The sequence below is a fragment of the Xiphias gladius genome, chromosome 10 (assembly GCF_016859285.1).
Source record: "Xiphias gladius isolate SHS-SW01 ecotype Sanya breed wild chromosome 10, ASM1685928v1, whole genome shotgun sequence".
NCBI lineage: Eukaryota > Metazoa > Chordata > Actinopteri > Istiophoriformes > Xiphiidae > Xiphias > Xiphias gladius.
Genome location: NC_053409.1, coordinates 17,854,841 through 17,880,535, shown reverse-complemented (window position 1 = coordinate 17,880,535; position 25,695 = coordinate 17,854,841). Strand labels below are relative to the sequence as shown.

Genomic DNA, 25,695 nt, shown 5'->3' with positions numbered 1-25,695 from the left:
GTGCATTGTTGAGAAACACATCTGGAACTATGAGTGGGTCTGTACATCCTTCACCTGTGTGTTGGCCTGGTTGAGCAGCTCCAATAGCGTGTCTACTGTGTGTCGCAGTCTGGTGCAGGCATTCAGAGCTGCTTCTTCTCCCCCGGGATTGATCTGGGCATCTGAAACCAGCAGGCTCTCACAGAGCAGCTGGGTCAGCTCCAGGTCCTCTGATGACAAGTCTGCAACTGAAATACCTATGAAAAAAAAATGTCAGAGTCAAAATTAATTGTTGCATTGACACAAATATTGGCCCCTTGGTCTCTGAAGAACTGAATCTAACCATTTAATTCTTATCTGTACCTCTAACAATAACCTGTGAACTAGCCTGAGCCAAAATGACCACGGTTCACCATGAGATCAAAGTATAACATGCCCTGTAATTTCGAAATGACTCAGACGCTAACAGACCTGACTCTTGTGCATCTTTGATCCCTGCTGAAGTCCTCTGATGAGTCGCCTGCCGACATGTTTTGGCTCCGGCACTGATCTTTTGTCCGATCAGCTCTTCTGTTGCAACGATGCTGCGAACCATCTCAATCAGCACCTTACTCAGCTTTTCATTGGCTTTGTGAAGTTTACGTCTGGGGGAACAAAAGTAACACGTCAGAAACACATACACCAAGCAAAGTGCATGACCATGTTGGGAGATTAGATCTTTTGCTCCATCTGACATACTGGCAAGTTTCTCATATATTCTAGGCAAATGAAAATAAATCTTTAGAAACAATTAAAACACACTAACAACCACCTCTGTATGTTTTGTAGGTAAATTTAACCAGTTTATTTCTAGCTTATTTTCAGTAAAATGCAATGGAAAATGGCATTTTATGACATGAGGTGCACTGACGTACCAGCAACACTCGCTAGGGCAGAATATATTTTTTCTGAGAACTCACTAAATGTAGAGCTTGTTTAATTCGCTGGCTTAGTAGTAAATGCTGGATCTGCCAAAGTTCAGAGCTGCCATCTAAAAGTGCTAGCCATGTGACAAACTGAACTGAGAAAATTACATCAGGTGAAATTAACCAGTATGAAGTGAAAACTGGTGTTTCTCACCCTAATGACACATTTCAAAGTATAAACCTCATCTAGCTACAATTGCTATACACACGAAACAACACACAGAACAGTAAAACACACAAATAACATAATGTACCTTTCATCTTTGGCAGTCTGCAAGTCGTCAGTAAGCATCTTTAGTAGATTGCCTCCCTCCTGACTTTCTCGTTCCCTTCGTTGGAGGAGGGTGTCCAAGGTCTCCATCTCTGCGCGCTTCCCTTCTAACTCTTCCTGCAGACAGCCAACCTCTGCTCGCAGCTGGAAAGATGGACACAAAGACCTTGTTAATTCTACCAACACTAAACTACTGCCCCTCTCCCACGTGTGGTACGACTTGTTTAAAGATGTACCCTTGTGTGCAATTGAATCCCAGAAAGGAGATAAGCAACAGACAGAAACCAGACATGGTTCAAACCCAAATGAATCGAAATATATCCTCAAGGAGTCTTAGTAACAACAGAAATAACAAAACCACATGGCCAACAACATCCCAGCAGAGCTAAGAGCATGACAAAAGCAGAAGGTATTTTCTACATACAAGAGAGAACCACTGGGAATCAAAACCAGATGTTAAGTCACAGAGAAATCCACTTTATCCAGAGCTGACAGTGAGTACCATCTAGTACCATTACCTAAAATACATTCAATATATCTACTGTAAGACAAAACACTAATTTCAAACCAGCCTAACTCTCACTCACACATACACACACCCACACACACTATAATCATCAGCATTCTTGGCAGATTACTCTGCTTAAGCTCCAAGTCCTTGCAGGAGTGAGGAAAGCCAACTTCTGGATGCACTGCTGCAATCTCTCTCTGTAGAGTTTTCATCTGTGCTAATTTTTCTTACTTTTCCTTCCTCAAGCAGTCCATTCTCTCCTCCTATCACCAAGTCCCTCTCTTTTTCCCTCTCCCTCCCATCAAACACGTCTAATGCAGCCACGTGCCTCAACAAAACAATGCTGTTGTCCTGCCAACAGCACCCTCCCAAACTCTCTTAAGCTTCTATTTGCTAACCTCATGTGGGCTGTGTGTGTGTGTGTGTGTGTGTGTGCGCGCGCGCGTGTGTGTGTGCATTAATATCTCACTATAAGAAGCCAAGTCGGGCGGGTGCCATGGAAACACTTATATACATACATTAGTCACATTTATGCCGATTGTTAGAAAAAGATTTATTATGGATTTACAGAATTAGTAGAAGTAGAAGAAATGCATGGGACTACAGAAATCACACATTCATCAAGTGAGTCAAAAAATGTTTTAGAAATACACGTAGGCTTTAAAGACCATGATGATCCAAGTAAATGATTGACAAAAAGTTTCTGGAATGCTTCAAATCTCCACAACAACAAACTACAACAAATGAATGCAAACAGCCTCCAAAAGCTTCAAATCTCCACAACAAACCAAACCAGTGAGGCTTTGCTCCAACAACGTCCAACAGGACAGATAAAAATTAACAGAAGCAAACGAATGTGCATAAATGAATATGCACCAAAAAAAAAAAAAAAAAATGCATGTGGTTATGCATTTGAATTTACAGATTTTTGTGCCATATCTTGAGTCTATATTTTACTGCTTTGTCAGGGCTGCAACAAACAAAGATTTTTTACATTGTCTTTAATTGGACTGTCTCGAATCTTTGTCTATGAGATATCAGAAAACAGTGAAAAATGCCCATCACAATTTCCTTAAGCCCAAATTAATGTGTTCAAATGTCTTGTCTGAGCAACAGTCCTAAATCCATAGATATCCAGTTTATTATCCAATAAGATGAACAAACGCCGCAAATCTTCACTTGAAAAATTAAATATTTTTCTGTTGATTGTTTAAACAACTCATCGGTTCAGCTCTACTGTCTGCTTCAACCAAGCAAGCAAGAACGCACAACGCGCAAAACATACCTACAGCAGGTTAGTATGGTGATTCACTTTATTACAATGAAGTCTTTAAAAAGATGTGATGTGATGTGATGAAAAGAGACAAATCTAGCCTATGGGTGCTCTCTTTCTTAATTTCCAGATCTTCTATTTTCTACTGATTTTCACTTGCAATATTATTGTATTATCTCATTCATCTCCTTGAGAATGTTATTTCAACCTCAATATCCATAATACAAGGCATTTTCCTCAGGCCTGTCTCGTCTTGCCTCTAGGAAAGCGAAGCTGCAGGTGTCATCCTATTCAAGCTTTTCTTTTGCATTAAGAACATAATAAAAAAAGACTGTAAAAATCTGTTAAAATACTAGATTGGGTAGTGATTTTTGTATCCAGTACCTGGGCCACCACAGCATCAAGTTGCTGCAGCTGGGCGGTAAGTTGGCTCATTTTGCCCGTGTAGCTCTGCTCCTTCTTCTCTTGTTCATATGTGAAGCTCCGCCTCAGGTCTTCAAGCCCCGCGTCCTTCTGCACTTCAAACTCCGTCTTCAAAGAAAAAAAGTGACGTGGGTTCATGAATAAAAAGATACAGATCTTAAGAAGTTGCAGTATACTGTCGGTTTATTTGTTCTCCAGCTACAAAAGATCTCTGGCCGTGTCTCACTGGCCAGCTGCCCACTGGTTTCCCATTTCAAATGGTCAAATGATAAATATCTGAAAAAAGTACCTTCAGCCTTAAAACCTTCTGCATCAGAGGATAAAAAAGCTTAGCTCCATCCCATTTAGCCACCGTTCAGATGGCAGCACACGCATAACCCAGCAGCACACAGATTCAGAGAACAGTGAGACAGACGGACAAGAACACTTCTGCATATATGATGGTGGGATTATGTGGAAACTGGGTTTGAATAAAGCTCCAGTGGGACAGAGTCCAAGAGAAAGAACTATCCCTAGGAGTGAACTGGTGTATCTGGAGCTTAGAGGGGGCAGTGCCACAACACACACACACACACACACACACACACACACACACACACACACACACACACACACACACACACACACACACACACACACACACAAAACACACAAAACAGCTCTCAATAATCCAGAGCTATTACATAATGATGACAAATTTGGAAAGATTAGGATATTTTTCCACATATAATGAATTGATTATATGCTGCTTCAAAAAGGTGTTTCATTTCAAAGATCTTAATCAAAACGATGCCACAAAACTATCCACGCTGTCATCTTTTTTCCATCTCTCCCAAGCATCTACTCTCACCTTCAGCTGATTAATCCTATCCTGCAGCCTCTCCTCTGATTGGACTTTGAGGAGCTCCACCTCTTCTAGGAAGTGCTGACGTTGCCTTGACGACTCCTCTTCAAGCTCCCTGCGACATGCCTCCAATTCCCGTGCAGAGATACTCCTGAGTTCCTATAGCAGCACATGTATGTGTTTAATATCACAATATGCAGTCAGTTGGAAAAATGTTCACTTTCTAAGTCTTTCTCAGGAAAAACCCAAATAAATACTCTGTGCCTCCACACACAAATACGCCATTATAAAGGATGAACAATGACTCTGCGTAATCTCTCCTCTAACAGGCTGTAAGAGCAACAGAGATAAGAATTCTAATGACAACCATTAAAAACAACTAGCTAGGCAGAGCTGATGTTCTATCATGCATTACACACACCTGTAGCTGGAGTTGGTGCTGTTCAATGAGTTGCTCTTTCTCAGCACCGTAGGTATGCGAGAGCTCCTGGAGAGCAGTGCTATGTTGTTGCTCGAGCTCTAAAACCTGAGAAATCACACAAGGATATAAAGACAAATCTCTTGCTGTAATTAAAAACAACATCAATCGAGGAAAGCAGGTCTAAAAATTCAATAGAATCTCAAGGTTTTTAGTTTGTCCATGTCCAAAACACTTTGATGTGATTTGATGATGTAACAATGGAATTGAAGGGGCAGCCATAGCTAATAACGTTCGTTTACTCTGAGTAGCATTTGAGGAAATAGAATAATGTTAACAGATATGTCCGGCAAAAGACTTATTTATATCGCCAGTTTCCACCAAAGTCTAGCCAATGTAAACTCACTGCTCCTCTTTAAAATTTATATGGGTATTCCACACAAATATATTTGCCTCCAAAAAGATTTAATTGCATTTGTATTTTTGCAGTCCAATCTGTTTCTTTTTAAATGCTGTGTGGAAATGCAGTTTCAAGTTAGTATAGATTGCAAGTCTGCCAGAATGGTGCATCCATGTGAAGCAGTATGTGATGGCAAACCACCCAAGTACACTGAGTGGCCACTTTATTAGGTACAAACGTAAAATCTAATGCAATCCAAATACTACAACTGTTCTGGCATAAATTGTACTTTTGATTCCTATAATGTTCAGTTTTTTTAAGCCATGTTTAAGCATTGAAGTCCAGTATACTGTCATTTGCGAATGGATCTGTTAAATAGAACAAATCTTCTGGGTGAACGACCTGAACTACTTCCTGAAATTATCCGTTCAGTTCAGCTCAAAATTACTAATGGCGTTAAAAGATGTGAATTACAGCAATAAATATGAACGACAACTAAACATATGCACACGTCAGCAGAATATATGCATGGCAACGAATATATGAATGGCACAACACAATATGAATAGCAGAGCAAAAAATGGCAAAGACTTAAAATTATACCAATCAAGTACAAAATAATTGTTCAAACAGTGCAAAAAACAATTTTAAGCTTTTACTAAATGAGCTGCTTGATCAAAACTAAATATGATTTTATATTAGGTATTTCTGGGTGAAAACCAACTCAGATCCTTTCACAGCGAAGGAACGGTGCATGATTAGTGACTCGTTTATTGAACGTACTCCATGGTAAACGTGATCCCCGAGTGATAATAAGAGTCTCAAAATGGCAGAATCAGGCCCGGCAAGTTCAAGAGGAATGTCGAACTGTAGCGGAGTTAAAAAGATTTAAAGTGATTAAAAACCAGCGTTCATCTCCGATAGTCAGCAAGGAAACCTTTAAAATATAAAGAATTATAAACAGAGTTTGGCGTGTTTGTCAAGAAGCCGGGGATCATGAGCTGTCAGAGCTCCAGTCAAGCACTCAACGATTCGGTGAACAAATATTTTGAATAATCTTTTTAATGAACTGAGTCTAATTATTCAGGACACTGAAAAGAACTGCTTTGAACATCACGATTGAAGTCACAGTTAGTGATCTTATGTTGGACTACATTATACTGAGGTGTTTCTAATATTCCAACCTCCCTCATGTATGTAAATGTGAAGGACAAAAAATTAGAACCACCTCTCACTATTATGTAATCCAGTACAACACAACCACCTTTAACTATGACCTCAGTAACAAACATAATTGAATTTACACCTTTCCAGAAATACAACAAAAAACTGAACATTATAAACTTTGTAAAGGCAGAATTAATGGCAGGACTGTTGTATTGAGTTGCAACAGATTGTACAGTTGTCCCTTCAAGCAATGGGAAACACTGTATTGGTACGACTACCTACTGAACTAAATACATTGAACTTTTTCTTGTAATCAGTTACTAATTACAGAAAATCGATAATTTTCATTTATGTCAGGATGTTAATTTTAAAGTATTATGCTGTGCAATTACGTACGCTCAGACTGCACTCATGTTATAACCAGTGTCCTCAAGAGAAGACACTTAAATTTGGGCTTTTTAAGAGATTGAGAAAACCAAAGTAGTGGGTGGGTAAGTACCTGCTTCTTAAGGGTCTCCAGGGCTTTGCAGTGTTCAATATCTAAGGCCTCTTTTTGAGCAGCTAGCTCAGTCTGTAAGAACAAATCGTGAGAAATTATTATTCTTTTGGTAAAAGTCAACAGTAGAATCTGTCAATTACCTGTATTTCTGTTTACTGATTGAATAATATTATTATTTATTTGATTAATTGTATACCAACCAGAGGTCCGCCATCCATTTTCATTTCTCACCTTGTGAACGTGGCTGAGCTCTGCTGCCATGGCACTAAACTTCTCCATGTGCACCTGAGCCAATTCTTTCCTCAGTTCCTCCCTGATGGTCAGCTGTTCTGCGGCATTGCGCTCCATTAATTGCCTCTGATCCGACTTCTGGTGATTCAGATCCTGACGGTGCCTCTCTTCAAGCTGCACCAGTTCATCACGCAGTGTCTGAGATTAAAAAGACAGTAGCCTTGTAAATCCTTTAATTCCTCTCAAAAGGGAGAAACTGGTTTCTGTGGGGTTCACCAAGTTAAATTTAAGACTTTTTAAAATATTTTTAATACCATAAAATACAATTTAATAGATTTTTCACAATAACACTGGCTTAAGTATTATAGTATGATGGATCCCCAGTAGCAACATATGGCTTAGTATTTTTCATTTTTTCAGTATTTCCCAGCAGAATTTAACATTAATTCACAATGACACAATTAAATCACCATAACTTTGACCCAGATAAGTGGCATAAAATAGACGATGGCTTAATCAATTGAATAATGGTTGATAACGGGCAAGTGTTGATATTAGCGAGAACATGAATAAATCAGAGGATGAGCTTCCTAGCTACTATAGCTAGTAGTAGTAGTGACAGTGTTTGCTACAGGTCTGATGGAGCTGAAACTCCTGCAGCAGAATCTACTGTTGGGACAATCCCATTTCTAATTTATAGGTGTATAACATCTCCTGAAACCCTGCAATCAGACACAAAAACATGTCAGAACTACCATAACTGCCCACAGCAGCGCCGGAGAAAATATTTGAGACCTTTGCAAATTAAAGAATTTATCTTACGGCCTTTTATTGAGGAAACTTAATGATTTTTAAGACTTTAAAGACCTGCAGATACCCTGTTTACGACATTTCAAACATTGTCCAGATAAGGCTTGACTTTACGTTTTACTTTCTGTGAGCATCTCCTTACTTGCACTTCCTTCAGGTATGTTGCCTCCAAAGTGTCCATATTACCCAGCATCCTCTTTTCCAATTCATCCCTTTCTTCCTGGTGTTTGCGAGTTAACTCAGCTTCTAAAGCCTCCAGCTGAGCCTGATTGGTCTCCTGAAACACAGCCTCCAGACTTCCAAGGTCTGCCTCTCGTTTGGAATTGAGGGCCGCTTCCAAGGAAACAATCTCAGCGTTGTGTTTGGATTCAAGATTAACGGCCATAGCTGCAAGCTGATCTCTGTGACTGGCACTGAGTGAATGTAGCTGTGCTCTGTGTTCGACATTGAGTGTGTCCATCTCTTGGGAGTGTTTGTTCAGTAGTGTTGCTCTCTCATGTTCCAGCTCAGTTTGATGTTGGTTCTTTAGCTCTGCCAGGGAGATTTCATATTTCTGGACCAAACACTGCTCCAACACTGCTTTTTCCTCTTGGAACCTGAACCCGGACAAAAACAGTACCCAAGATCATTAAAAACAAAGGATTTCCAAGGGTCTTCAAGGTGAACCTGGAGGTGTGTTTGTTGTGATTTAAGGTAAAACACTGTCAGTCCCCAGCGTTCAGTTTTTTCTCTGAAATTTCGGGATGTACAATAAAAGTCGCAACAAATTTTAAAAAGGTGACCGTCCATTTATCTATAGCTTATTAGCTATACTGCTGAAGCAATTAGTAAATTAATCTAGAATAAATGTGAACAGTTAATCATTTTTCAAATACTACATTTGCTTATTTTCTCTGTTTTATCGTAAAGTGGATAGATTTGAGTTTTGGACTGTTCATCACAAAAACATAAAAGTTAAAGATGATATGCAATAATTAATCAAGAGAGAAATTTATGCAGGCTGAACACATTAAATCAATAATGCAAATAATAGTAGCTGCAGCCCTAATCACCAATCTGCACTTTTTTTTTTTTATAAACTGAAGCTTGACCTCCAGCTGCAATTTAGGAGACTTTAGGATCTTGATCTCAGACAGACTCACCTCTGTTGAGCTTGACGTAGCCGCTCTTCACTCTGCTCCTGGAGGAGAGCGGTGAGCTCCTTGATTTCTGTTGCCATGCAGCTCTTTGCCCTTTGCAGCTCACTGTTATACTGGGCCTCCAGTCTCTGTCTCACTATCAGGACCTGTGGACCTAAAAGCAAATGCAACATGTTGTGAATTAATAAAGAACCACTACTTAAATTTATTCCATTTCCAAAACTTCTGATCTGACTGGAAGCTATAGTTCACTGACATTCTACTGACAACCCATGTAATTCTTTCAGAAATGTTCTTACTCTTATCATTGTCCAGTGCAGCCTGTAGAGACCTTAGCTTCTCCTTCTCCTCATGAAGTGCTTTTTCAAGGCGTGTCCTCTCCTTCTCAGTCTCCCTGTCAAGATCTGACTTCAGGACAGATATCTCCGCTTCATGCTTCTCTTGGAGCTCTTCTCTCAGCTTCCTTATCTCCTCCTGCACACGCTCCCTCTCTTGTTTCAGGGCTTCCTCAAGACAAATGAGCTCCCCAGCAAACTCCTGTTTCAACTGTAGCATATTGAGTAGCATGGTTTGAGATTACTATCAGTATACTCAACTCGATTTTTTTTTTAATCACGCAGATTACCTTTCTGTATGCAGGCTTGTGTAAGTGTATGTACCTTTTGTGTGTTTTTCTGCATTTCTGCATCATGCTGTTCACTCAAGGCAGCCAGTCTGTTCTCCAGGGTGTGGATGATGGTCAACCTTGTGTGCAGCTCCTCAGTGTGACACCACAGCCTCTGTTCAACCTCCACCTAAATAAAATCCCCAAAGTTTTGCATTATATGATACATAAAATCAATGCGTTATTTCTTTGTATAGATTTTCTGAATATCTTTTCTCACCTCAACCTGCCTTGCAGCCTCCAAACGTGATCTGGTAAGCTCTATAACAAAGATATTTAAAAGGGTTTTTTTTTCCTCTCTCTTTTTAGCATTAGCACCATCTCACATAAAAAGTGCAAATGTTTTTGTTTCATAAAAGTGTATGCGTGAAGTACCTCGTAAGTGACTGTCAGAGAGTTTGGCTTTGATTTGCTCTAGTTCCAGAGCATGACGAGCCTTCATCTCCTGTAGCTCTTCATAGTAATGATCGGTGAGGTCTGAGCGCACCTAACACACAAGTGGTAAAATAAAGTAAATGAGAGGGTAAGGTTACTGTGTTCCAAGAGCTTCTCTCACATTAGCTTCTTATACTGTTTTCATGGAAACAGAGGCATTAAAAGATTGAAGGACTGAGTTTGGGTCTGACCTGCTGCACCTCTTCCTTAAAGGAAAGAGCTAAGGAGGATTGCAGACTGGCAAGCTCCACTGAGTGTTTCTCCTCCAGCTGAAGATGCAAACTGTCAAGCAATTCCTGCATGAGAAACAGCGTAATACCTTAAAATACATGTAATGAAGATCACAGAAGTAAAGCTGCTGAAATGTCCAGAAAATTTCAATACTTTGTGAAACATGAGCTGGAGACATGCTTCAAAATTTCAAACTGCTCTATACTAGACATTTACAGTATCTGGCACCAGCAGCTCTTTCAAGTGTCTTATGCTAATATTTTGCTCACATATATGCACACCTTTACCGTGTGTTTCTCAAGTTTGAGGCTGGTATCAGAAAGAACATCTTTTTCCTCCTCAGCTTCATCTTGAGAAATGGAACTGACACAGAGACCAAAGGCACCGATGTTATTCACAGAACTTTATGTAAGGTTGCAACACATGTATCTTGATGTAGGCCTACTGGCATACCTGTCATATGTGGTTTTAAGCACTGATTCCTCCAAAGCACCTTCTACCAGCCTTAGCTGGAGAAGAGCAATTTCTTCTCTGTAGCTTTCTTCTGCTGTCCGCAAACGCTGCTCAAAATATCTAAAGGACGATGTAGGCAAAGCATGTGTAATTTGATTGGGGTCAAAGGCAAAAAAAGCCAGGGGGGAAACAAAATTAAAAAAATTAATGCTCACATACCTCCTCAGGCTTTCTAGCTCAGCCTCATTCTGCTCTTTGATTACTCGTTTTTGTTCATTAAACTCTGTCTTTAGGCGTTCGATGTCATCAACACGAGATGAGCGAGCAAGCAGCTGCTCCTTTAGCTCTGTGAGACAATATGGTGGACAAAGACAAAACAAAAGAACACAGTAAATGGTCTTACACAAATGCAACCGATGTCTGAGAGTGAAGTTATTCACATTTCCTCTTCCTCTAAGCATCAAATCACATCACAGACAACAGCCATTGTTAATAAAGTAACATGTTTTCTACACTTTGTACTTGGGAAGCATTGAATTTCTTAACTGTGAGTATTTAAGTAACTACAGGAGATGAAAATAAAGTATTGTTAAGCAGTTGTCAGCCCGGTTCATCAGTCTCACCTCCCAACTCCTGGCGACTAGTCCTCATGCTCTCCAGCTGGGTCCACAGCTGACCTACTTCCTGTTCTGAGCTCTGTTTCAGCAAAGTCTTCTCCTCCTCTAGACGCAAAATCTGTTTGACAGGGAGGAAATAACACTATGTTTAAAAACAAAACCTACTGTATTGGATTTAGATTTGAGGATTTGTATGTTTCCTATGGTTTTATAGACTGGTACTAGCTAAATGAGTGAAATGTCTATAATATAATTAAAAAAAAAATACAAACATTTGAAAAAAATGAAGATCCTTTAATTAATACAAGGGTCTCTGAAATGAAAGCTTGACATAATCATGTGTTCCAGTGAACTCACCTCTTGCTGTAGTTGCTGCTCCTTCTCCTCTAGGTACAATGCTTGCCGCTCTTTCTCCTGCAGCACTGCCTTATGACTAGAAACCAATTCCTCGAGGGAACCTGATCAACATTCACAACACAGGAAGCATAGCATTGATAATTTTTATAAAGTAGAACCCAAAATTCATGCAAAACATAAAAAGAGCAAATTTTAAATTTAAATGACTATAATTTGAAATTTTGCGCAAATCGTTGCAATTTATAATGTTTGCAGAGAGAATTTAGGTATTTTCTAAATATCATAGCCCCCCCCATCAGCCAATCAGCATGACTATATATGCAAATATATACTTTGATGCAGACAATAAAGATTTAAATAAAACTATTAGCAGTTTTCATTACATCACAATTACAAGTATAGAGGATTCTACAGCCTTAATGGAAGGATGCAACTCACATGCAGCAGCATTTCTGTCAGCCCAGGCTTGTTTCAGCTCCGCCTCTAATTTTTGGATCTCCTCCTTACTGGAGGTCTGGAGTTCCTCCAGCCTTGCCCTTGACTCCTGCAACTCTGACTGGGTCAGTGACAGAGCTGCCTGAGCTTCAGATAGAGCTTTGTTGATCTGGGTGAGGGAGGCCTTGGTGCTCGCAAGTTCTGTCTGACTAGCAGCGAGGCTGTTCTGGGTCTCTGAGAGAGATGTCTGGAGGTTTGACCCCGTGCTCTCAGCCTCTTTCTCCCACTGTAACCTTAGAGCCTGAAAAAGAAGCATCAAAAAGAATGATTATCTGAAAAATATAATTCAAAAGGAACTAAACGATTGGTAAATTACGCAATAAAAATGTTTAAACTACTTCAATTAGTCTATTAAATGACCAAATGCAATATGTGTATGACATTTTTATAAAGTCTGACCTGTATCTCTTTGACCTGCTTTTCCTCCATGGAGGCTCTCTCCTGAGCAACACGAGTCTCCCACTGCTGCGTCAACTCATCTGAACACACACACGTCAAAGAATTTGAAGGTTACATCTGCCATTGTGCTCTCCTTTTCACAGAACAAGCTTCTAAGGAATAAGGGTGACTCACCCACACCTATATTGGTTCACATGTTGAGCACACCCAAAGGCAAACATGAAAAAGAACACTGACTGAACAACTGAAAAGCATTAGCCTGGACTCACCCATGTCTCGTTGGTGCAGCTCGCGCAGTCTCTCCAGCTGCTCCTGGTTCTGAAGTCTGAGCTGGTCCAGTTCTAATTGATCCTTGGCCTGCAGGGATGCACTCTCCTGAGTGAATGTCTCGCTCAGGTGGGCATGGACCATGGTGAGCGGAGACTCCTGCTCCTGCTGCAAGTTTAGGGAGCGTTCCAGCTGGGACATGTGGACACAGGTCAGGCTCAGACGCAAGGCTTCAAGCTCGAGGGTCTTTTGGGCCTGAAGGGGGGCCAGAGAGGGTTGTGTGTTACATTTATAATTTAAGTATTTAACTGACACCCTCTTCCTCCTTCCTCCTATTTATAACTGGTGCAAAGTAGAATGAGATTAAATTTCTAAATCTCCAGTGTCAAAATACTAGTGTTAACGACTACTAAGACCACAAAACTTCACTGTCTATGAAATGGTTATATAAAGGGAAGAAAAAAAAAATCTAAGGAGACAGACAGACCTGTGCCTGCTGCAGTTCAGCTTGGTGGGCAGCCTCCAAGCTCTCCCTCAGCTCCAGGGACAGCTCTGTCTTCAGTTGACTAACCTCCTCACTGTGTTTGACAGTCAGCTCTGACACCATCCTCTCATGCTCACGTTCAGTCACCTGGGAGGGAGAGAGAATGGGAGACACAATAAGCTAAAAAGTATAGAAAATGGCACAAGCATGCAAAAAGATAAATAACTTGGAATGAATAAGTCCAAATACTCCTTGGAAAGCATTTTGTTCTCTTTAAGATGTACTACTATGAAATATCCGGTCCCGTCTAGGATACCTGTTTGATCAAGCTGATTTGTCTCTTTTGTTCTTCCTCCATACTGGCCTGCCGCTCCAGCAGCTCTCTCTCCATGTGAGTTTTCAACTCAGAAATCTATGCAGATAAACAAAGGAAATTACAAGACTAGAAGGCTGTACTATCTACATTTTGTTTTATTTTAATGATAAAAAATGTTGAAAAACCCTTCAACTGAATCTGGACCAGTTTTGCGGTTAGTGTGGCAGCTCAATATGGGTTTCAGCAACACTAAATATATATGCAGTGTTATATGTAATACATATTAATATACAATAAGTATTAATAAATAAGAAATGTGAAGCAATGTTGCGGTGGCACAGGGAACAAATATAGGTGCTGGGAGTTTTAAATATATTAATATTATAAATACAAAATATTTACAATGAACACCATCATAGATCTGTAAAACTGATGGTCTTTAAAGTTTGTGCAGTTTGTAAATCCCACCTCTTCTTGATGTTTCTCCACCAGGTCTTTTATCTCCTGTTGGTGAGATGTCTTGAGACTCTCTCTCACCCCCTCCAGAGCCAAGACCTGCTTCTCCATGAGAGCCTTAACCTCCTCTTCCCTCTCCCTCCTCTGCCCCTCCATGAGATGTCTCACATCAAGGAGCTCTTTCTCCTTCTCCTGCTTCTCTTCCTCCCATTTCTCCTTCTCTTCAGCCAACTGTAAGTTATTTTTCACATCACATTAATCTTTGGACAGCAGTAATTCCAACTGATTTGCTTGAATCAATCTGAGCTGAATAAACTTAGCTGCACATCATCTTTCTCACCTCAACATCCTTTGCTTTTAGCAGGATCTCAAACTGTTCAAGTTCCTCCTCTAAGACTTGTTCCATTTTTTTAATCCGCTCATCCATCTCCTCTTCTTTTCTCTTATGCTCCTCCCTCTCCTGCGCTGCCTGGGCCTGGGCCTCCTCCAAGTTGGCCAGGTTTTGTCTCAGACTGAAGAGCTGAGATTCCAGTTCATTCTTCTCTTTCTCAGCACTGTCCAGACTGTCTTGGCTCTTCTCCAGCTCTTTCTGCAGTCTCTCCACCTCTGTTTGGACATTCAGAACCTGTGCATGTGTTGATTCAGGCTCCTTAAATGTTTCATTCCACTTCATAGTCCTTTGATTTAATAAGGCAGCTTTAAGCTTTGTTTTTGTCTCCTCTAGCTCTGACATGAGATAGTCACAATGGGCCTTGAGAAAGAAACAGAAATTCCTTTAGCTTTCTGTACATTATGTTCATTTTTCTTATCATTACTTCCTCCCTTTGAAGCCTTGAAGCACAAACATATTACTGCTGCTGTATATTACTATTTCCATCCATCTAAATCGAGTTGGGTTAAAAACAAACAAGTGCTTGCAGAGATTAGCATGTGTGTATTCTTATTAAGCTGTTAACACAAACCCACTTATTACTGTATGTTTGTATACCTGTAGTGTTTTCAGCTGGTTGTCATCTTTGAGCTCTGGGCTCTGTTTGGCAGAGTCTGCACTCTGCTTTATCTCCTGCAGAGACGATGCCAGCAGCTCCTGCTGCTGCTTTTGATGAGACGGGGGTGCAGCCTCCTTCTTAAGCTCCCCTACCGGTTTATCTTCCTCCTCTGATGGAAAGGTATCAGGGACGAGCAGGAGAGTTTCAGCAGCTTCCTTTCCCATCAACACTACTGCATTCTCTTTTTCCTCCATTAAGGCACTGAGTTTGTTCTTCAGGATGCCTTGTTCACGGGCTTTCAAGTTCATCTCCTCCTCAACATGACTCCTCTTCTCCTTTTCCTCTTCAAGTTCCCAGAGAGCCTGTCTGAGCTCCTCTGTTACTTGAGCCCACCTGAATACACAACAGTTTTAAAACATTAAGCTTATTCAAATTTGAGAATATCTCTGCAGTACCAACAATAGGTATCTTATTTAAATAACTGAATGTTTCTTTTGGGAGTAACTATGGCTCTATCAACAACAGTGACACCACTGTTAGTCAAAGGGTTTGTGAAAAATGTGTAAAAAGCAGTGGCATTTTATTTTGAAAAACTGGGCTTTATTAAGAAAATTGTAATGTATCTCACCTGTTTGAGAAAAGAAAAATATTAGAATGAAAAATGTGACCTCCAAATTTAAGTTGGCAAAGGTATAAGCAAGCTGAGCACAGAGACATAATACATGCATAATACAATAAATAAAACATACACTGAAAAAGTAATGCAAAAAATAGATCTGGAAATTATTAACTAAATAACCACATGCCCTAATTAAATTCCTTACCTGCCCCTGGCCTCCTCTAGCTCTTCAGCACTCTTAATGACTTCCTCCCTTAACACATTTAAGTCCCTCTCCTTGAGAGCCAGCTCCTCACGGAGTTCCCCGCACTGCTGATTCAACAGCTCTTTTTCCAGGTCCATCTCCTCAAACTGCTGCTCGGACAGTTTACTCATCTCCAGATCTCCAGAAGTGGAGTGGTGGTGCCACTGAGACTGAGACTGAGGATTGGAATTATCAGCCACGGGAACATAGCACTGTGGGCTAGAGTTGTTATGTAGGTTGTCGTGTTCTTCGAGAAGACGCTTTGAAATTGACAACAGAGGTTCATCTCCCATCACTTCACTGTTCAGCTCAAAACTATGGAGAGGCACAGAGATAAATTAGGAGACTTAACTAGCCTAGTAAATAAACAAGTATGAAATATGATGCATGCAAAATAAAAATAGACCACCCAACACACATGTAGACCAATTGCAATAGGAAGTCCTCTAACCTGTGATCTGCAGAGATGTCCAGTTGACTGCAGTATTCAAAGCTTTCATTGACTAGAGAAGACTGAGAGTGTGCAAGTGGAGCTGAAGACAAGTATCGCTCCATCATAATTTCCCCAGTTATTAATAAATTAATACTGTCCTGATCAGGTCCACTTTCCGGATTGGCTTCATCTATACTAATACTTTCATCACAACTAAAACCAGCTTTTGCTTGGTTCTGCCGATTCTTAGAGGCTTTGAGTCCCATGACCTCTTCCTCTCTAAACTTCAGTTCTTTCTCCCTCTCCTCCAACAGCTGCCTGACTCTCTCCACTTCCTCCCTATGCTCATCTTTGATCCTCAGCATCTCCTCTTCCTGTCTCCGTCTTTCCTCCTCAAGGCCCTGGAGACGAAGGGCAGAGGTGGCCACCTCTTCACTATATCTCTTCTCTGCGTCTTCCTCCTCCTGAAGCCTTTTCCTAAGCTCCAGCACTTCTCTGTTTAGTTTCTCCTTCTCCTCTTTGTACTGCTGCATCTCAAGGCACAGGGACTGGACTTGGCTCAATTGGGTCTGGAGATCTTGCAGCTGTGCCTCCCTTTCTTTTCGTTCCTCTTCTCTGCCTGTCTTCTCCTTCTCCAGTAAAGAAAGCACATGTTGGTGTTTCTCCATCTCCTCTGCTAGTTCAGCACATATGCGTTGGCTGTTCTCTCTTTCTTCTTCCAGCTCAGCCCTAAGGTTGTGCACAACAGTGACAGTCTCAGTGTTGTTTTCAGTGCTGAAGCCTGCAACACTTGTATGAGAGGCAGGTCCTCCATTTTCTGATCCCTCTGATGGTGCCTCCTTATGATTGAGGTCTCCATCTGGGGACCATTGGCCATGCTGAGGCTGCTGTCGATAAGTTTTGAGGACTTCAGCCCCCGACTGACTTTTGATGCGCAGAAACTCTGCACTGGTCTGTGTGAAAGACAATTCAGACAATATACCGTTTCAGTTTTTGTGCATTTGAATAGTGATGTACATATTTTAGGCACCAATAATCCTGATGTCCTGCAACAGATTTAGCTTTGAGTGGCACTAACCTGTTGGAGCTGTTTCTGTAGTGCCTGAATCTGTCCAGCAAGTGACCGTGCCTCCAGTTGCACCTGGTCTCTACTGGCCAGGGCCTCCTGCAGGTTGGAGCTGAGCTTGGCAATTATGTCATTACGCTTCTCCACAGCCTGCTGTAACTGCTGCAAATATAAAACTACAGGTCAATTTTATATTCACAGTTAACACACAATCATACATACACATACTTTCCTAAAACCAATTGCAGCACACTTTGCGAGTAATGAATGTATTTCTACCTTTAAGCAGTCCTAAAATGAAATAGTAAAAAAAATTAACTAATTAAAACAATTTTTTCCCTGCATGGCCAGCCAGAAAAACCGAACCACTGACCACGTGAATATATAAACATTTTAGATGCCAGTTAGAATAGAAAGCAAAGCCAATTTCCTTGTTGAAATAAAATACAGAAAATGACTTAGCTAAAGTATTACAAAGACACTATATAAATAAGAATAACCATCATTTTTTTTAAAACTTAATGTAATATGTGAATCACTGACACTATAGTCAAGCCTATTTAAGGTCATTTTACAACATTTTCATGACCTGAGGACACTGTTTAACCTCATTCCTCTAAACATACACCTCCATATTGTAGATTAACTATGCTGCATTTTCAGATCAGATGCAACCAAGCGGCCATGCAGAAGAGGAAACCGTTAGATTCCCCATGGGTTGGTGATGACAGACAGAGAAATTCACAATCCCCCTTAATCATACACGCAGCAATACCATAACAAGATTTCTATTGTCTTGGTGGGTAAACAAACCATGAAGACAAATCAATCCATATGACCAAACACATCAAAATACCATGCAACATGGAATGTAAATAGGAACACTGATTTATAAGATCAGCTTTGAGGGCTCAGTTTCCGCTCTATGAATTTAGAGCCTAGGATTTTAATGCTAATGCATTCATGACAATAACCACATCTTCCCTTTTGCTAGTCATATTTAGTCATACCTAAGCTCAGCTGAGTCTTTAACAGTAACTACAAAATAAAAACCTAAAGGGACTACTAAGAGGACAATAGCTAAATCCTGCCAAACAAAAACAAAAAAAAACAGTGTTTTAGTCAGATGCTTTAACATGTACCGTGAAAATGACATGTCTGAGACTCATTCTAGTGAATGAAATAGTGGTCTCAAACTTTTGGTACCCATTGTATTATATCCTAAAATGCAAGAATTTGATATCCCTTGTAAATGTTAAATCACTGACAGTGTATACCTTGAGCTGCTCCTTGCCAGTAAGTGCAAGTAGCTCCTCGTCTCTCAGCTCTTCCACAGGGGACGGGCTTTGCTCCAGGGTGGTGGGCTGATCCGTCTGTCGTTGGTTCTGCTGAACCTCTGATTTCTCTGGCTTTTGGGGTTCCTAAATGATTAAACAGTTTTAGAATTAAGTGTGATTTTAATTACTTTGCCTGATACTAATGCAAAAAATGTAAGTGCAATCCATATGCCACAAAAACATACGTAGATTTAATATAGTGGTGAACTTTCCCTTCAAACAGGCAGTAAATAATGCCACAGTTAATCCTGGCCAGGTTGCTATGACAACATACCCTACAGGCAATGTGATGGTTAGTGACCCATTTCTCTAATGTATGTTTACCTAGCAGGGGGCACAGACCACTTGTTAAAGCATACAGTGAGAAAAAAAATTAGACAAATTGTAGAGGTCAGGTAGTGTGACCCGTGAATAAACATGAGTGAAGTCATGCAGTCAAACAATTTTGTGTGATGGAACTAACCAGTTGTTTTAATTAAACCAATAGTCCTATGCTCCACACAAATTACATTTCCTCAGTCTCCTCCACAATTATTGATGTATGACTGATAATGTCTATGCAGTCAGTGATGTACCTCATGGTTGGTCTTGCTGTTCAGCTCGGTGTCATTGACTGATGGAGGTGCTTGTTCTACGTAGCGATCTTGCGTCGAGCTGTCATTCTGCGAGACAGTCTGGCCCTTCCTCTTCTGCGTCTTTTTCGCCGCCCCCGAACTGTCGCCTTTCGCCCGCTTCTGTCTGAAGCTAGCAAGCTGCGCAGGAAGGACAGCGAGAGGTAGATGGACACATAGGTCAGGACCACTGAGCACCACCACACTATCAGCATGGTGAAGCTCAGGGGTCAAAGGTGACAGAGAACTACAGTCCAGATTTATATCCTCATTTGAAAAAAGAAAAAAAGTAATCAAAACATCATTCTAAAATCATTCAAGTAAAATATAAATTTATATACGAATATAAGTTGTTGATAGTCCCCACTGTAGGAAGGAAAAAAGATTGGAAGCCCTTATTTTGATGAGTCAGAGTTGTGCAGCAAAAAAGACAGTGCCCAATGAAGCAAGAAGAAATCCCAAACTCACACCCAAAATAGACTACACCATAACCTGACAAGTTCAAAATGAGGTGATGATGCTAAATATTCTCAAATCTCCAGATAGCAATTTCAAGCCAACGAGAAATACAGATTTTAGTGACACACATTGGACAACTCTCAGCAGACCCGAAACAGAAAAAAAAATTAATGAAAAAAAGGACACATCCATCTCAGTCATTTTGCATTTTCCAGCTTGTAAGAAAGTCAAAATCAGAGAAGCAGACTGGTTGACTGGAGCGTTTTGAAGCAACACAAAGTCTTCACAGAAGTCATGAAAAGACAAAAATATCAAGAATCTAGGCCTGAAAAGTTCATTCACGATAAAAAACATCACCCCCTATACAAGCCTCGATATTTAGCTTGAATTCTAGAGGCATCGATCAGTACAAATCCACCTCAGGCCATTTCTCTTTACAACACAGTCCTCCTCTTTTTTTTTTTTTTTTAAATCGCTGTCTGTCTCTCTCTCTCAGCCTGTCTCCCTCTTTTTTAAGCAGCTTAAATCAGATTACAGCGGTTCACATTGTGACAGAGACCCTCATGAAGCCCTCCATCAATAACTGACAGTCAATCAGCGACTCCTTTTCTTGCTGGTGCTCAGACCTGTCTTCCTCATCAGGCCAGCTGCTCTGCTATCCAGTTGTACATCTTCTAGCACGTTTGACCCAACCCCCGATCCAAAAACTCGCTGCCACAGCCAACGTACAGAGCAGAGGGATCCACAAACTCTGGGTAGTGGATGGCATGTGTCTAGACTAAGGAAAGAGGGTGGAGACGGTGAGATGTACTCACATGAAGAGGAGGAGACAGAGCTCTGTGTGTGGTGAGCAGCATCAGAGTGTGCATGCTCAATTCAGTTTGAGATTACATGTCCTCGGGAGAGCTACTTGTTGCTTTGTGCGATGAGTCACATACATGTGCATGACAACATTGTGTGTGCATGTGCACCAGTGTTTATTCTGGCATGTTACATGACTGGTCATAAAACTACATGGAAGGTTTTTCTTTGTACCCCCATTTAACCCGATGCAATGCCTCCACAACCATCTTCCTCATTTGACTCCTGAAACCAGGTTAAGGCCTTTTTTTTTTTTTTAAACAATCATTCCCTCAGCTCCACCACAATTAAATCTCTTCCCACCTCACATTATTTATCTCCCTTCTTACTCATTCTCACCTAAATCTCCAACCTATGTGTCCTTGCATCACCCTATTCACCGCCTCCATCTGCCACAAGACAACACACATCACATCTTAGAAAGACTCAGACAGATGAGCTTTGTTTAGCCTACGGCCACTTTCGCACTGCTGGGAGTCAGACTAGCTGGCTGGCCGGATCAGATATTACTGGACTGAATACAGCTATTGTATTCTCAACTATTTCAGCACCAAGACAGGGTCAGGGCACGCTACTGTGTCTCATGGGAGTATATATATATTTTTTGTTTACATTTGTACTTGTCTCTATGTACGTTTTATACAGTATGTGGCACAGAAATCAGAGCTTTTGATGCACCAAATAGAGTAAAGGCAACTGACAGCACTGCATTTCCATAGCAACACCACTCATGCAGATAAAAGTGCAACACATCCAACCTTACCAAATCTCACGGGCTCACTGCACCCCCTGATGGCCTGCTACAACCATGACAGGGTATACAAGGTGTGCATTTATATTATATTCACAATCAGATTTCCTTTCAGATTTACAGACTTAATAATCTGTATCATTAATCAAAGAGCAGTGGGCTTACATCTCAAAAGCTGACAGCAATTACACCATTGTGCAGAAAAGCAGAAGAAAGCCCCGATTGCCCATTTAAGAGAAACAAAAAACAAGAACGTGAGATCACAAACAAATAATGTCCACAAACCAATGATCCCATGACAAAGTCAAATTTCCCTTTCAGTCACCAGTTTCTATACTTACCGACTGGTTTCGCAGCATATTGGAGGATTTCTGTCGTAAAGAATACCAGTGGTTCAGTTGAGTGATTTCTTTAGTATCACGAATCATACTAATATACCATCCTTATCTTTTGAATGAGCTCCACCATGAGGTGGAAGTGTACTGCAACATCTGACAAATGCAATTCAATTAGCTCCTCTAAACCAATGACCTAGTTTTAAACCTAGCTTTTAGACAATGTGGCCTGCTTGTCCATACAGGGCCATTCTTAAATAGTGGCCCATTACTAATATGGTCTCCCATTGAAGTTCAAAAAGCTTCTTGCTTATTTGGTTTTCGCAGCACCACGGTAATTAATATTACATATTGGTGAAAAAAATGCCATATTCTACTATACTATCTCTTAAGTATTACCTAGATACAACTTAATACTACCTGTTTAGACAGCTGTAGGGAGCGAAAAGGAATATAATTAGAATAGCCAACATGTAACTACTAACTACAACTAATCTGAATAAGTAATTTTATTGTATATTTTTAATTAAATACTGTTTAATATTATTGTCTTTATTGGGTGTGAGAAAGTGCCGTAATCCCCGTGTTAAACTAGTAGATCCCTTTTACTGGGCACATTTTATGACTATAAAATGTTTCTGTATATTATATTATATTCTGTATATTATTACAATAGCGGTTGAAAAATGTACTTGTATATTGTGATGCACAAAGCGTATGTTCCTGAAATGCAATACCAGACAGTTCTGCGTGGAAGTTACTCAAACCATGTTCCAAAATATTGATTAAAAAAAAATAAAAACACTCCGACGAAAACATAGGCTGCACCTGCACTGTACCTCGACACAGCCCAAAGCTATGTTTTTAAAATATTCATTTTACAGGTTCACAAATAACCTTCCCTCGTATTTAAGATGTAAGTGCATATTTCTTTCCCTACTGGGCTCTGTGTTCAGTTCATTAGCCGATTACCAACTCCATAAATGTTATTATCGTTAGCTATGTGCGACCTCGGCTGATGATCAACCTGCGGCATGTGCGCGGGAAATGAGAAGAGTGTCTTTAATTTAACAGGTAATTGGACTTTAAGCAACGACTAACAAAACAAACGTACGAAGTATTGGAGGTGAGTGCAGTTAGCAGTTGGACAAACGCAAAGCTTTGACAAAAGAGTTAGCTAACTGCTAGCATTCAGTATTAGCGTGCGTTAAATGTTAGCAACAAACCTTAGCTCTTCCTGCTTCCAGCTTCCTCTGCCGTTCATCTTCATCCATCTCTTGGTTTAAACAATACCATTAAAAGTTAAGGAACGACGTCCTAATTCAACTGAAAAGCACAACTTTTACCATAAGTTAGCTAAAACAAAATCTTGAAGCTACCCTAGACACAACTGTCAACAGATAATATTCAATATGGCCGCCAAGACATTTCAACTCCGCCCTTATCGACTTTCCTTGACTGAACAGACCAATCAAATCATTACAGTCCACGTCTTAAACCAATGGCGTTTGCGTGACTGCATAATGAATAATCCACCTCCTATCTTGTACGTCACCGGAACCTAGCCGACCAATGAAATAATTGTGCCAAGTCGCCGATGTGGGATTGACGACTCTTGTAGCCAATCAGGATAGACTAATACAAAACATGCCTCCGCTCACCTCTATGTTTTGAAAGTGAACGTACAGAGTCCTCCACTTGCTCAGGAGTTCCAATGGCAATAGAACTTGCAGCACTCTGCAAAAGTGAAGGTGCTTTCAAAACTAATTGAATGAATAGTTTTTTATTTATCAATTTACTTTATACAAAGTGCAGTAAACAGGAAAAAAAACTAAATTTAAATTAATATTTAGTGTGATCACCCTTTGCCTTTACAACAGCTCTTGTTGTCCAAGATACACCTGCGCACCACTTTTCAGTGTGCTTGGCTGGTAGGTTGTTCCAAGAATCTTGGAAAACTTGTTGCATTAACATTAACATGAATTAATGTATTCTTTTTTAAAAGAACAATTCAACAGAAATTGAAATCTGAGGTAATCTGATAAATTAATTTGACGTTGATGTTGAAAGACACACTCCCTCCCCTCTCTCTCAGCATAGAAACCAAGAAGGTATGTAAACCGTGGTTAAGTGCCAGGGGTAAACAGGTGTGTCCCATGGCAACCACCGTGTGGCTTTAGTCTTGACTCAAAAACACCGGTGATCATAAAGTTTGTGTCACTCCAAATGCCAAGATATCAGGTAAATTAGGTATTAACAGCATACACCTGCGTATTTGCATGTTTGTGTCTAGAATGCCAACCAATTATTGTCATTCCAGTACACAGCAAATGTTACAATAACACTGTTTCTTCCTTTCTGACATCTTTTAGGACGGCAGCTCCACGGTTGATCAGATGACAAGACTCAAACTCAAACTACTGGAGAAGGTAGGTGAGAAGATAGTCTACAATTTACAGAAGGCTGTTGTTTGAACTTCATTCACTTCGCAGTAATCTTTTTCTTCTCTGGAATTCTCAAATAAAACAGTTTGGCTTGGCCTCTTTTGTCCGCTTTTCTTGGGAATTATACATCAAAATCTTAAAGAAACATTCTTCGCTTACATTCCTAGAGACTGGAAAACGAAAAGCACAATATGGATGACAGAACGGAATCTGCCCAGTCTGCAAGTAAGATAAGAGAGAATTCTTTGTCATGAGGACCTTTGAATTGTGGAAGGTATCACCTTAAGCGGCCTTGACAGAAACATTTACATTCTCCATTACAGACGTTTAGCCGAAACTAAGAGAGACTTCCCACGAATTCAGCTGAAGATCAACAAATGTTACAAAGATAACTTCAAATACACTTAGTGGTAAAATTAACCTGGTAGTAAACTGATATGACGTTGAGCACTAAAGAAGAAAGAGTCTTGGGAGCTGATGAAAGAGGCAGAAGGAACTTTATGTACTCAAAAAGAAGATACTGTATTAGAGCTGAGGTGAGGTGACAGTTATGGGTGACAGTTACAGGGGCTAGTTTGTGAGAACATGATTTTTGTGTTGCTCAGGGAGCTACGATGGGCAGATGCCATGCACTAAGGTGAAAGCAGCAGCTGCTGCAAAGACTGAGGGTCCGTACAAAATCATTATCTTTGTATTCCAGATTTTATATTTTTATTCATTCACATATTACTTAACTACTTTCAGACGGATAAAGACTATAAAACCAATGCGAGAGAAAAACAGAAGAAATTCCCAAGAACTACGAGCATTTAACCAGTGTCTTAAGCATTTATCATTTCACTTGTCACTGTGTCAATTCCTTTGTAGGAGCAGCATATGTTAAGACGACCTCGACAGACTTCACACCTGGGGAGGGTCACAAAGACAGTACCAGTCACACTTCGTCACTGCCCCTCAGCCGTCTCTCCACTTCCATCCATGGTACCCGCCCACATCCACCGCACAGGCCCTGCTCTGCCCTTCCTGCTGCCTCGAACAGCTGCTGTGCCTCAGCCTCCACGTATCATTAAACAGACTGTGAGACACTCAGCATTAATCTGAAAAACACGCCAATCCCCCAGATCTGTTACTCTGTTTCTATGCGGCTTGTTGAAAGAATTTAATATTCTTTTCTGCCTCCCAATCCCCTTCTCCTTTTCTATATCCATCTATTTCCTATCATTTGATTGATGTTGATGCAAAATGCCCAGATGCACCAGATTAGCACAACATGATGCTGAAAGCCATGCCTCCCACAGCCACCCAGGGGGCCCAATCACGCCGCCACCCATTTTGGGCAGGTAAACGCACACACTCTCTGACACATAGAGACAAAGCACAAATTCTCCCCTCTTTAAAAAATTTTTGTCTCTGTCTCTCAACAAAGTCCAAAATCTTTATTT

General features: G+C 40.5%; 1 protein-coding gene across 9 annotated transcripts in view; it reads right to left on the bottom strand.

Moving 5' to 3' along the window:
* The window catches only part of pcnt (pericentrin), a 39,707-nt gene extending 16,501 nt beyond the window's left edge, over positions 1-23,206 (bottom strand). For 4 of the 9 annotated variants that reach the window (XM_040138264.1, XM_040138269.1, XM_040138266.1 and 1 more), the window contains exons 1-35: positions 23,036-23,206; positions 21,816-21,845; positions 19,368-19,544; positions 18,733-18,876; positions 17,468-17,617; positions 16,408-17,342; positions 15,918-16,271; positions 15,093-15,486; positions 14,445-14,855; positions 14,117-14,335; positions 13,649-13,744; positions 13,336-13,479; positions 12,851-13,103; positions 12,582-12,661; positions 12,126-12,423; positions 11,688-11,788; positions 11,337-11,448; positions 10,933-11,059; positions 10,714-10,833; positions 10,542-10,623; positions 10,221-10,325; positions 9,970-10,081; positions 9,815-9,855; positions 9,590-9,724; positions 9,230-9,476; positions 8,934-9,084; positions 7,934-8,387; positions 6,982-7,179; positions 6,751-6,822; positions 4,688-4,792; positions 4,273-4,425; positions 3,384-3,530; positions 1,199-1,359; positions 451-623; positions 55-236 (exon numbers count right to left, since the gene is read on the bottom strand). In XM_040138264.1, the coding sequence (XP_039994198.1) occupies positions 55-236; positions 451-623; positions 1,199-1,359; positions 3,384-3,530; positions 4,273-4,425; positions 4,688-4,792; positions 6,751-6,822; positions 6,982-7,179; positions 7,934-8,387; positions 8,934-9,084; positions 9,230-9,476; positions 9,590-9,724; positions 9,815-9,855; positions 9,970-10,081; positions 10,221-10,325; positions 10,542-10,623; positions 10,714-10,833; positions 10,933-11,059; positions 11,337-11,448; positions 11,688-11,788; positions 12,126-12,423; positions 12,582-12,661; positions 12,851-13,103; positions 13,336-13,479; positions 13,649-13,744; positions 14,117-14,335; positions 14,445-14,855; positions 15,093-15,486; positions 15,918-16,271; positions 16,408-17,342; positions 17,468-17,617; positions 18,733-18,876; positions 19,368-19,544; positions 21,816-21,845; positions 23,036-23,083 (6,711 nt within the window). In that variant the 5' untranslated portion in view covers positions 23,084-23,206. The remainder of the gene's footprint in view (positions 1-54; positions 237-450; positions 624-1,198; positions 1,360-3,383; positions 3,531-4,272; positions 4,426-4,687; positions 4,793-6,750; positions 6,823-6,981; positions 7,180-7,933; positions 8,388-8,933; positions 9,085-9,229; positions 9,477-9,589; positions 9,725-9,814; positions 9,856-9,969; positions 10,082-10,220; positions 10,326-10,541; positions 10,624-10,713; positions 10,834-10,932; positions 11,060-11,336; positions 11,449-11,687; positions 11,789-12,125; positions 12,424-12,581; positions 12,662-12,850; positions 13,104-13,335; positions 13,480-13,648; positions 13,745-14,116; positions 14,336-14,444; positions 14,856-15,092; positions 15,487-15,917; positions 16,272-16,407; positions 17,343-17,467; positions 17,618-18,732; positions 18,877-19,367; positions 19,545-21,815; positions 21,846-23,035) is intronic. The other 5 variants (XM_040138265.1, XM_040138270.1, XM_040138271.1 and 2 more) reach the window with 3 other exon arrangements.
* Between the last annotated feature and the right edge of the window lie 2,489 nt (positions 23,207-25,695).